Source organism: Solea solea, chromosome 1 (genome assembly GCF_958295425.1).
Source record: "Solea solea chromosome 1, fSolSol10.1, whole genome shotgun sequence".
NCBI classification, from domain to species: domain Eukaryota; kingdom Metazoa; phylum Chordata; class Actinopteri; order Pleuronectiformes; family Soleidae; genus Solea; species Solea solea.
In genome coordinates, this window is record NC_081134.1 from 46,429,795 (window position 1) to 46,442,618 (window position 12,824).

General features: G+C 42.6%; 2 protein-coding genes across 6 annotated transcripts in view; both read right to left on the bottom strand.

Annotated features, from left to right (window-relative positions):
- LOC131453003 (retinal-specific phospholipid-transporting ATPase ABCA4-like) overlaps positions 1-6,869 on the bottom strand; it is a 37,139-nt gene extending 30,270 nt beyond the window's left edge. For 2 of the 3 annotated variants that reach the window (XM_058622452.1, XM_058622439.1), the window contains exons 1-8: positions 6,749-6,869; positions 4,236-4,351; positions 4,004-4,097; positions 3,777-3,918; positions 3,550-3,689; positions 3,031-3,158; positions 2,394-2,591; positions 116-205 (exon numbers count right to left, since the gene is read on the bottom strand). In XM_058622452.1, the coding sequence (XP_058478435.1) occupies positions 116-205; positions 2,394-2,591; positions 3,031-3,158; positions 3,550-3,689; positions 3,777-3,918; positions 4,004-4,097; positions 4,236-4,301 (858 nt within the window). In that variant the 5' untranslated portion in view covers positions 4,302-4,351; positions 6,749-6,869. Of the gene's footprint in view, positions 1-115; positions 206-2,393; positions 2,592-3,030; positions 3,159-3,549; positions 3,690-3,776; positions 3,919-4,003; positions 4,098-4,235; positions 4,352-4,798; positions 4,991-6,748 lie in introns of those variants that run through there. The other variant, XM_058622446.1, reaches the window with a different exon arrangement.
- A 651-nt stretch (positions 6,870-7,520) lies between these two features.
- Positions 7,521-12,824, bottom strand: part of LOC131453367 (rho GTPase-activating protein 29-like) — a 31,852-nt gene continuing 26,548 nt past the window's right edge. For all 3 annotated transcript variants that reach the window (XM_058622469.1, XM_058622478.1, XM_058622485.1), the window contains 8 exons: positions 12,578-12,721; positions 12,058-12,156; positions 11,438-11,601; positions 11,172-11,360; positions 10,675-10,812; positions 10,229-10,461; positions 9,605-9,908; positions 7,521-9,277 (listed from right to left, as the gene is read on the bottom strand). In XM_058622469.1, coding sequence (XP_058478452.1) covers positions 8,159-9,277; positions 9,605-9,908; positions 10,229-10,461; positions 10,675-10,812; positions 11,172-11,360; positions 11,438-11,601; positions 12,058-12,156; positions 12,578-12,721 — 2,390 coding nt within the window. In that variant the 3' untranslated portion in view covers positions 7,521-8,158. The remainder of the gene's footprint in view (positions 9,278-9,604; positions 9,909-10,228; positions 10,462-10,674; positions 10,813-11,171; positions 11,361-11,437; positions 11,602-12,057; positions 12,157-12,577; positions 12,722-12,824) is intronic.

The window sequence follows — 12,824 nt, forward strand, 5'->3', positions numbered from 1 at the left end:
ATATATATATATATATATATATATATATATAAACATATGTATAAAAATACAGGCGCCTCTGCTCCTACAGGCCTGAGATAGAACCCACGAGTTAGATGTTGTTTGTAGAACTTACGAGCTGGACCTTCTCTGACACGGCCTTCAGAACTCCAGCCCAAAAGTGCAGGTCAATCCCCTGAGACCTGCTGTCCAGAACCTGGGGCATCTGTGGAGACATGAGTTCATGAGATGTATCAGTCATGTGACTGTGACTGTGTATGTGTATGTAGGTTTTTCATTAATTGACATGAGACACAATAAAACTGCTTCTAACCGTTTCTTAAGAACACAGTGTCCCTTTCACCGAGTCACACATTTAAAGGAAAAAGAACTCATAAAAGAACAAAAAAACTTCTATCAAACTTTCAATCCATGGACATGGAAACACGCTGACATTGGTGACTTGATGAGCAGTGTGTGTGTTGGAGAACGTCAGGACAGGGCCGAGTGCTGAGAGCTACGGAAAAGCCTGAACGCCAAGACAAACATGCACGGGAGGTATCCTTCCTCTCACATTCCCCCTGCACGCATTTCAATGAATGAAGGAAGGAGGCAGGCGCTGCAGTGTGTGGAGAAAGAGAAAGCCAGGGAATAGGAAGGGAGGGGGGCGCTCTCATTGGTGGAGTAATGAGAGGACCAAAGCTGTTACAAGGCGGAGGTCACTGTGGGAATTTACATGTAAACCGACTCAAACCACTAAGATGCTCCTGTGTTAGTGGGACCAATACAAATCAACCAATACCTCAAAAACATGAGGAATACACGCTCTATATGTTCAATACGTATACGTGTTAATTCTAGTCTAAATATTTTAAAATGTGATTAGTGTAATAATATAATATAATATAATATAATATAATATAATATAATATCATATAATATCATATCATATAACGTAATATAATACAATATAATATAATATAATATAATATAATATAATATAATATAATATAATATAGTATAATATAGGATATTTGAATCCTAGTCTTTAGTTTGACATACCGTTCAGTTAAGAATAAGGATGAGCCGATACGATACTTCTGTATCGGTCTGATATTGTTAAAAATCACTAGATTGGATGTTGAAAGATAAATATGTAAAATGAGATGAATCCAAAAACGCTGAACATATCATATACTTTGCACTCACTGTAAACATGTCAATAAAAATCAGCACGTATTAGACCGGTAACATTATATGTTACACTCTACCTCACAGGATGTGGGCGGGGCCTCACTAAGCCCATTAGGGAAACAGGCCAAGAGGGATAATGCTGCTGCTGCCTGAGCCTGTCACCTGACTCACATAGGCTGAACACATACAGTCAAGAAAAGCACTTCAGAAATGTGATATACATTATTTTATGAATATATCTTTAAACAAGTAAATGTTTCCTTTAATGAAAATTTCCCAGAACAAAGAAAAGCGTTCTTCATGTTTCCTGCTCGTTGTGGAAGGAAAAGAGACTGAGCTCTAAATCTCAGCCTGAAATCAAGTCAGTGACTGATTGAACCGGTTTGGCAGAGAAACCTGGTCTCACATGTTCTGCTGGTTCTGTGCTCCACTGAACACAAACCACGACTGTTACGGTCAAATAACACGACACCAACTCTGCTGCACCTGCTGCACCAGGGGAGTCGGGCATGTGTGTGTGTGTGTGTGTGTGTGTGTGTGTGTGTGTGTGTTTCAGTGCAAGAAAGTCAGAATTAAAAAGAGAAAAAACTTATTCACACTCTATTATTCACCGTGTGACACTTGGAAATAAAAACCTCTTTATGATCATATATGATATAGTAACGCATCACTACAATCACATTTGACTTCAAAGCCACAGTCATATCTTCATATCTTCATATCCTTGTCCAGTAAAATGATATTGACTATGATTGACAGTAAACAATATAGAATATTATATTCTATTCTATTATGATATAATTTGAGATGATGTTAAAACACATATTCCCGCTGACTTGCTACTACCTACAACCTTAAATGATGAACAGCTGACAGTAATTGTCATTTAACTTATTCAGTGAAATCAGTGTTGTTCATATTTCATGTTTTTGGCTCTTTTATTCATTTATGTATCTATCTGTGTGTCTATTTACATCTTTATATTTGTATTTCTTTGTTCTCTTAGCTCATTTCACTTCATCAATCTAACGTCTTATTCGCTTCATTTATTTACTGTAACACTATCATTTGTTCAGTGATGATTCTCTTCTTTTATTCCCTGTTAAATCCTCAGTATTTTTAGACTTCAGCGTTTCCTCACTTGTGTTCTCTGCTCTGTGTGTTGATGGTGGTTGAGCCTCCTCGTGTCATTTGAGACCATTTTTAAAAAGGCTCCTCACCCTTTTGAAGATCTTGAAGAAGTCCATGTTGTCGTAGAGGACGTCCTCTATCCTCTGCAGCTTCTGCTGGCTGAGGGCACACATGGCGTTGCGGACGACGTGGAGGCCCATGCGGCTGGGGAAGATGATGAAGCGCTCCAGCAGAGCCTGACTGCACGCGATGTCTTTTAGCTGCAGGTCTGGGATACCGGAGGCAAACTGCATACCATTGAACAGAGGAGAGAAGACGTGTTCACGTACTTTTGATGCCATTTGGGAACAAGTGGCAGATGTGACGCATCATGTCAACAAGACAAAACCTTCTTTACTTTTACAGTAAAGATAAGAAACTAAAATAATGCACAGCTCCATGATGTCCCGATGTGTCCTTGGGGAAGACATTTAACCCTACATTGACTTAAGTAGTTATTATGTCGTAATGATTCTGCTTAAGAGGTGAATTAATCTATAGATCTTCACTTCAGGACATATCATCATCAGTGGTGTACCCCAGGCTCCTCCCACATTTCAGCCATTATCACTCTATGCTCTGACCTGAGGTGTGTGTGCACTGCAGCCGGAAAACGTCTTATTTAATATAGAATTCACGGTTCCTTCCACAAGTTTGCACAATAATGAATTAATGCGACAAACACACCTGCTCCAGTCTGATTTCTGCATTGACGAGTTGGTAGACTGTGGATTCTGAGAGGCTGCCGTCTCGTAACAGGAAGGCTGTGAGAACCTCATCATCCTTCAGGATGTCATCTATCTTCAGCCCACGGCCTGGACGACACATCACACACACACACACAGAGAATGAAAGCTCTGAAACACTAAAGACAATATTGACCTGAGCAGGAAATGATTCACAGCCAGAAAGACTTCAAGGGAGGAGGAGGACGAGGAGGAGGAGGAGGACGAGCAGGAGGACGAGGAGGAGGATGAGTGGATCTGTACCAAAGATAATTCATTCAGTTCAACTGATGTGATGTTAAGAATAACATCTTATTGTTTATACCCTTCAGGCCCTTGTCAGTGAACATGGATGCCAAAATAAGTCAGAAGAGACTGTAAATATCCAATTATCTTAAATTACAAATGAAGTCACGAGCAATCAAACTGAATGAGAGAGAGAGACAGACAGACAGACATACATGACACTCTTCTTCTTTACCTGACACCACAGACGGGTTCTTTCTTAAAGTGTCCATGAACTTGGAGAACGAGGACATTTCATTCCAAAGTCGTCCAAGCTGCTGCACGTCTGACTCATTGAGCAGAAGCTCCTGGACGTCAACATAGAACCGTGCCAATCTGGGGGGGCGGGGAGTGGGGCGGGGCACAACATTAATCTGATGTATGAACAAAATCCTACTTAATGTCATATGTATCAGGGCTTACACAGAGTTGTTGTAGTTGGAGACGACTCCCGGAGACTCTCCTCTCGTGGGATGTCTGAAGCAGGGGTTGTTGACGTTGCAGAAGATGCCCTGGATCCAGGGCAGAATTCCTGCCGAGGGCATGGCCTTGTTAGGAAAATGACCTGAGACAGAGGAACAGACACATGCTGCTTTTACCAGGAGAAGATAAAAGTCATCACTTATCATCACTCATGTGTTCATTCTTACACTCATGTTGTTGGTACAGTGGGTTAGCTCGTCTCAGCCACACCAGACCAATAAATAACAACACTGGCCACAAGATCTCCACCAGGAAGCGGATCTGGAGGAAAACAGGTGGTAAAACACCAGAGAAATAATCAAAAATAAAGAATAACACCCGTACAATCCGGTAATAACGCTGTAGATATCTGTGATGTGAGTGTATGGATGAGCATGACACCACACTGGGCTCGAATACCTTCTGTCTCTTGCGGAGAGTCCAGTTTTTCCACAGTAACAAGTGAATCTGTGAGCCTGTCTTCATTATTGCTCCACAGCGCCACCCCTGGACGGGGTCATCAGTCTGTGACAAAGCTGCACACACAACACTGCTTTAAAAGTGTCATTCATTTGTTTCTATTAATAATGCATCTCACAGCAGATCAAATTCTGCTCAGGGCCCCATGAAGGCTAGGGCCGGCCCTGACACTGCATCTCCACAAGGACATGTGCTTGTATAACAGACGGGGGGCCCCGGACAGGACATGGTCAAAACTAACGATTATTTTCTCCATTCATCGATTCATCGTTTGGTGAATATCAGAAAACCTTAAAAAATGTGGAGCGGTGTCAAACCTGGAAACGATTAATTGATGAATCGATTAGTAATCGATTCAGGAATTTAATCGTTTGAGCTCTAGTAAAAACAATCAAATAAATTGTGGCCACAAAGTATAATGCGTGCATGAAATACTAATGAATAATCTTATCATTCCTGGACACCTGTGTAAGCCAGTGGAGCAGTGTTGTGTGTGTTATTACCTGCGCAGGTAAAGAAAGCTGCCTCTCAATGTTCAATGTTCAATATTTAAATGTCTCTCAGTAATAATCGTTCCTTACAATGTCTGTGTTACAGAAGCTAATGCTAATGCTCGGTGTTACGGATTGTTACGGTGATACTGAGCAGCCCACTTTGTTGCCTCTGACCTTAGAGGAGGTGCGCTCGATTTGCTTACCCAACTGTCCAGGAAGTGTCCACTCCAAAATCTACATGTTAATGCAAATTAAGAAGAGAAGAGACATGGACACATTGTCCTGGTGAAGTGATTTGATCACAAAGTGCTTTAGCACTCACTCATAACTCATCACTCATCACTCATCACTGCACAGTGAATAAAACACTTCAGTGACCACTTTATCCTCCACGTGAGGGTCGCGGGGAGCGCTGGTGCCAATCCCAGCTGACATGTGGTGAAAGGCGGGTACAGCGTGGACAGATCGCCAGTCCCTCAAAGGTCCATAGAGACAAACAACCGTCCACTGTCACATTTAGATGTTTAAAGCTTCAAGAGACTGGAGTCATTGATCTATTTGTAAATGTCCTCTTTCCTTGAGACTCTTCTTGTTTCCAATGGAACTGTCAATGATTTTGATTTTCGTTTAGTTTACACTTACTCTTACTTACCCTTGACTGTTTATGTGTCATTGGCCACTCTGGTCTACCTGTGGTTGTAAGGGATTAGATTATCTGGCCAATTCATCTCTCAGGTGACGTTCACTCGTTCTCGTTTGTTTCTGTGAGTTTTTATTTTTATTGTCAAACAAGAACAATATCAATCAGGTAGATGATTCACTGTGGCGACAGTGTTTATATACATATACAGTATATATACATGTATATGTATACATAATACATACAGTATGTATATGTATACATAAACAGATGTTGCCAACCTCACTAACATCATGGTGTCTTTTATTTACTGAAGATTTTCAGAATTGATCGTTGAATGATTTGGTCCAGAGAAACGACCTGTGTGCAGCTTTATATCCATATTATCTCCTAAAAATATCCTATAAAACTTGTTTTAATTATTATGGAAAACATTCAAACTGAATAACTGATTATAAAATGGGTTGACAATTCATTTAGTAATCGATGAATGAATGAATGAATCATTGTCGCCCTGCTGTAAAGAACTGTGCTACAGAGATGTGACTGTGACCTTACTTGACCATTTAATATTGACTCTCTGTTGTTTGACCCTTTTCTTCTTCTTTTTCTTTTAAATTAAAAAAAACATTAAATTTTTCCTTAATGTTTCTTTGTTTTAATTCAATATAATTGAATGTTTTTATTCAGTCAAATAAAAAGGTTGAATTGTATTTCATTAAAACACAGTAACTTGTAACGATAGTTGGTGTTTAAGGATTTAAGTACTCGCAGATTAATGTTGTGGACGCTGGAGGGAACTTCTGTCCTCGGACATGAAGAGTAATTTGTTTACGAGACATGTACAGTAGATTACTTTCAGACAGACAGATGGACAGACGATGCAGGGACAGAAACACTCGACCATCAATCTAAAATATTGTTCACATAATAAAAAGGTCATTATTGCACATGAAAGGACTTCCATTTGAAATATTGATAGGTGTAGAAATGATGTGGCAAAATATAGTAACTGGAGAGGATAATACATAATAAACAACCGTTATTTTACAGTATAATAAGAATGACTTAGAATTTATGATATAAACAAACAGATAACAAACCATTTAAATGTCATGTGATTTTGTTAATGACAGATTATAATTTCTGACAGCAGAGCAAAGACGTGTCTGAGAGCTTTAAAATGATTATTCATATAATAAAAGGTTATTATTACACATGACAGGACGAACAGTTTCCATTTCTAAAGGCGTATATTTTTACATTCTATAATTAACTAGGCATGTTCTGTCAGAATATGTGAAAAAACAAATCCTTACCTTTTATGGAGTGATATCACAGGTTGTGCGACATCTAGAGAAAAAGAGATTCACAAACAAGCTGAAATAAAGGAAGACATTAGACAAGGTAGAGGAGGTGTGTGTGTGTGTGTGAGTGAGACTGCCTTCTCTCTGTCTGTCTGTCTCTCTCTCTCTCTCTCTCTCTGTCTCTGTCTCTCTCTCTCTCTCTCTCTCTCTTGTGCCTGCAGGTCAGCAGAACTCCTAATCTGATTGCTCTAATCTCCAGCTCAACGTGGGCAGGACAGAAAAAAAGACAACAGTCCTCCATTTTGAGGCAAAAGTGAGAAAGACAGGTGGGCGGGTGGTTAGACACATGTTCACCTGCACAGTCACCGTCAGCCTACAAGGTAGTTTTGAGTCTTTCACACAGACACAGACACAGACACAGACAGAGAGAGAGAACGTCACTGTTGACTGAAGTGATTCAATAATCTGGATCCTCTCCCTCGTCACCACACACAGGAACGTGTCTCCTGCTCTCAGGATCCTAAACACCGCGTTTCACTCGCTGCGTTTGCAGTTCATGGGGTTTTTTTCCCAGCCATTTTTTTGCTGTTGCATTAAAAACTGTTCACTAGTTCTGCTTCTAGGGTCTTATTTGACTAAACTTAACAGTTTTTTCATTTTCAATAAACAATAGCTGCAACCCTGGATCAAAAAAACACACAAGATACACAATAATCTGAATTGAAAATTCAGAAAATTGAACATGGAATATAAACATAAAGAAGAGAGCATTAGTAAACAGAAATAACAGTCAAAGAACCTTTTTTAATTTGCAGCAAAGATCGTTGCATTGTTGCGATGAGATGAAAACAGCTGGAACAAATGGACGAATATAAAAAACATAGAAGCTTTACAGACTGAGAAACAGTAACAACAACAACAACAACAGTTACACATCGACTTCTTTCACATGAAGAACTTTGATTATTCCTGACGGGAACAAATCCAAACAACAAAGACCACGTTAGACCTTGAACCTGTATTAAGTGCATCGGGCGATAATATTAATAATATATGACGAGGCTGAATTCTCTTTACAGACAAAAATCCATTTCATTGTTGGCAACAACAAATTCTTTGACATAAAAATAGACGATTCATATATTTGATATTTAAAAAATGTGACAGTAAACATTCACGCTCTGCTCTTGTGTTTGCTTGTTTTGAACGTTTAGACCAAGTCACTGACTCAAACATGTACAATTATATGTGTATATGTATATATATATATACACATACATATATATATTAGTACTTATAACACTTTCATGGTTGATTCTCACAGCCCCCCCCCACACACACACACACACACACACGCTCCTCTGGTCTCCCCACATGTACACTATGGCACAGATATAATAATATTGACATGTTTTTTTGGCATCAGACAAAATGAGCCTCTCTGTGTTCAAACTCCTGCAGCCGCCGAGCTCTCAGTCTCTGGCTCACAGGTTTAGTCTCGCTGGTGCAGAGGTCGTCGGGGCTGCTCGACAGCTGAGTGGGCGACAGGGAGGCGGAGGCGGAGACGCCCGAGTCCGCCGTGGAGTCGCTGGAGTCCTGGCTGTGGAGCTGTGTCTGTGTGGGGCGTGAAAGAGCAGGGGACGGGGCAAGTATCTGACCACCAGAGGTGATGGTGGTGGTGGTGGTGGTGGTGCTGACAGCAGTAGTCCAGTTTGAAAGCGTCCTAGCTCTGCTGTTGACAGAGACCGGGGGCCTGTAGAAAGTTCCAGGAGGGGGCTGCAGCGTCCTCGGCGCCCTGAGCGTCAGTGGAAGGTTTGGCGAGCTGCTCGAGTCACTGACTGAATCGTCTGAGTTATTTTCCCTTTTAGAAGTCCAGACGGGCCGGGCCGAGCTGGTGGTGGAGACCACGGGGGTCAGACTGGCTGCGGTGGAGACCACGGGGGTCAGACTGGCTGTGGTGGAGACCACGGGGGTCAGACTGGCGGTGGTTACAGTCGGGTTGACAGAGACGGGCACCGTGGCCTTCAGAGGTTGCACTCCAGCAGATGGCAGGTTGGCCACTATCATAGCAGTTCTGGGTGTGACGTCATAGTGCTTGTACTTCCTGTCCCACGTCCTCCTCTGCATGGTCTGCGTGTCGATGAACGGCGTGATGTAGTAGGTGCTGACCCTGGACGAGCCGCTCTGCCGCGGCTCTGGTGTCTCCTGGATAGTTTCAGCCGCGGTGGCGTCGGCGTTCCGGTGATTCCTCTCGCTGATCTGAGCGGGCGTGGGCAGCCGTTCCAGCGGCATGCTGACGGGGCGAGAGACGTGTCTGATGCGCTGGGCGCGGAGCTGGACCTTCGGTGCGACAGAGTGAGTGGTGATGCTGGGATGGCCGGACACTGAGCTGGCACTCTGGACGTCTCCTCCGCTGGACGTCCCGTTGAGACTGGACGCGCTGCAGTCTGTTCTGTCCGTCCCTGGCTGGACCTCCTGCACCTCATCCAGGATGTGTGAGGACGGGATCACTGACGAGTATCTCTTGTACACTTTGGCACTCTGTGAAAACAGAAAGAAGAGTTTTCTCTGTGATACATGTTTTCATTCACTGGGAGGCTGGAGCAGACCCAGCGGACACAGGGTGAAAGGTCGGGGGTCACAGTGAAAAACACTTCCTTCCTGTATTTCTCTAAACATCCTGTTTATCATTCACTTGAATGTCTTGTCTTAGAGTCTAAAGGACACGTGAACACGCCCACAGGTGTGAGTGTGAGAGTGAATGACCCTGTGATGGAGGATAAAGTGGAAGATGCCTGAGTAAGAGGTCAGAGGTCAGAGGTCAGAGGTCATGCCACATCATGAGCACATCACTGAGTCATTGCTCACCTCTTTGAGGTCCATCAGAGAGGTGGAGTTCCTGCTGAGCCGCTGCACCTTGTCCTGCGTGTTGAGTCTGGGCGATCTGTGTCCAGCGGCGGAGACGATGTCAGAGCTGGACAGAGGTGACGCATCAAAGACTATGTGGAAGTATCGCACCAGCAGCTCCACCATCAGGGCCTGGTAGGGGTAATCCACCAGGGAGGACAGGGACACCTCTGCGTCCGTCTGCCGGGGCTTCACCAGCGTGGGGCCGAAGATGATTCCCAGGTTACTCGCGGTCATCTTGTTCTCTTCTGCCTGCTCCGTCACTCTGTGGTCGAGGGATCGTGAGTTCATTAATGAGATTATTGGTGTTTTTAATCAGAGAAAGATTTATTATCAAGTAGTTTTTCTTTTCTATAAAAAACATGTTGTGTCCAAAAATCCTGGAAATAAACACAATGTTCATTTCAAAAAGATCTAAAACAAGAAAAGAAGACTTTATGTAACTGAAGCAAGACTTTGATGCTCTTTGTACAACTTCCTCTCCACTTTAGGGAAGTTTCCATTTACCTTTGTGTCTTTTGAGGAAGTTTGTATTTCAGTGTTTGCTCACAAAGCAACAGACAAACGACAGCGTGGAGCTCTTACCTGCTCAGGTGAGCGAGAAGGTGGCGCAGAGTCCTGTAGTTGGCTGTGGGCAGTTGACGGAGAAGATCTTGGATCTTTAAAATGACTGTGTTGAGCCGCGTGCTGGGGCCGCTCCTCTCTGCAGTCTGAGGACTCGGGGCTTTATCGGCTTCGTCTACTTTCACTCGCTGACACTCTTTGGACAAGCCGATGATGTCATTGTAGTATCTGTGCAGGATCAATGGCTCTGGAAGCTGTGGGAGATCAAAAAAGGCTGCACATTAAAACCTTGGTTCAGGACACAGGTGTCAAACTCAGGGCCCACGGGCCAAACCCGGTCCCTAAGTCAATTACATGCGGCCCAACGCTTTATATCATAGTTTTATGGAAACAAATGTTTTTACTTTGAATTTCTGTGAAATATCATGCTAACCCTAACCCCCCCCCCCACCCCATGTGACATGTACCTGTCTCAGGTAGAGTTTGAGGACATTGCTGATGTCATGGGGTGAAAGGTCAGACAGTTCCACCAAGTCCTTCCCATTTTCAAATGCCTGACAGAGCTTCTCAACGCGGGATTTGGCGCCATTCACACGATAAATTCCCTGAAATTAAAATGTGTTGTTACTATGACACAAAACTCACAGAAAACCACACATTTAAGGCATTATTCAAGCTGAAATTCATCGATCAATCCATTATTAATCCATTGCTATATTAATCGATTAATTGATTAATACAAGATTTCTGATTGTTTAAGCTTCTTAAATGTGAGTATTTTCTTCATTTCTTTGCTCTGGAGAACAAACAAATCATTAAAAGTTCATGATTTTGGTTTGTGGACAAAACAAGACATTTGAGAACATTATCATCTCAAACTGCTCTGAAAATAATGGTTAGATTATGGATGTAATAGATGGTATTTTAACAAGCTTTAAACTAAGATATAAAGATTCCACTTTACCTTGATGTTGAGTGCTCGACTCTCAATCTCAGACGTGCACTTCTTGATGATAAAGGGAACGCCGTCCACGCTGTTTTTGGCTGCTTGAGCAAAGTCGATACCAAACAGCTGAAGTTTGCCTTGTAGTTTTTTGTGACCACACTGGATCGCAAGTGTCTCCAGACATTTCTTATGACAGGCCAAGGAGCACTGACAACACACAAGCAACATTTAGAACGTGGTGGACTGAAGTGAGAAAAGAAGATCCAGTGACATTTGTACTGCACCTCTTCACACTCGGCTCCATGGAAAACCACCAGACTGTCGCACTCCCTGCACTTGGACGGCGCTCGCAGTTTCCTCAGCTTATGGGTTTGAGCAGCTTTGGACATGGGAGCATTTCTGAAAGGACCGGGAGAACTGGCCGTCTCTGTCACCATCTCTGCCAGACCTGACAAATCACAGCAGGGCATGAGGAAACGTGTTAGACATGTGAAAGCGGAACTTTTCACTCAGTCAGTCAGAGGCAGAACTGACATGTGATCAGAGCAACAGAAAAAACTGATACACAATACACACTGTACGTACAGTATATATGTATATATATATATATATATATATATATATATATATATATTATATATTATATATATAAATAAATGTACACACACAGGTCAATATTATCTTATTCAATCTTATTCTGTAAGAAACAATAAGATAAAAAAAGTGTTAAGTGTGAAATATAAGAGTGTGTGTGTGTGTGTGTGTGCACTAGCTTCATTGACACAGGAAGTGTAACCTGAGGCCATGACCTCATTCTCTGCTGCTCTGATGAGTCAGAGATGCATGATAAAAACTACAGTAAACAAATAAAGGTTTATTTATTAGTGAGTGAGAACTGTCTAACCATTATCTGAGGGTGACGGCGGCTCCCTCTCGTCCAGGTCATCAGCTGAGGACATGGTTCCAGTGGACGGAGTCCTGGGCAGACGACGCTTAAAGTCACCTGCACAAATAACAGAGAAGTGACTGATATTTATAGAAACAACAACAGAGACGAGTGTGCAGTGATGAGACATACACGGTATCTACTGCTCTCTTTTATTATTCACACTGCTTCATACTGTTCACAGTGTGGCACAGAGTTTCAGTTGTGGAGGGAAGTGCAGTAAGAGGAGGAGAGAGGAGTAACTTGGTGGTCGGGTGTACGATGAGGAACATTGATTAAAAGATGATTACGTGTTCCTATTATGTTAAAACTAAAAACAATAGGGCAACGCCTGTATTTCTGTACTGTCATTTGTCCCTAACAAAAGAAATTGAAACAAAAATGATGTATATATACACACACACACACACACACGTGTATATATATGTTTATTTCTAAACTAAGGAACAAATGAAAGCTTGTTGTAAAATGCTCATACCTGGACTAGCAGTGGGTGAGTCCATGGAGCGGGACTCGCTGCTGCCTCCAGCGCTCTCTGAGTCACTGCACATCCCTCCCTGACTCCCCTGACTCCCCTGACTGCTGGAGGCCCAGGCTCTCAGCGGGGCCTGACCTCTCAGTGCTGCAGGAGGAAAAACATGAAGAAACAGACATGTAGTAAAGTGCTGCTGCTGCACACTTGGTGATATTCTTGGCAAATATTTGATGTTATTTTCAGGGACAGT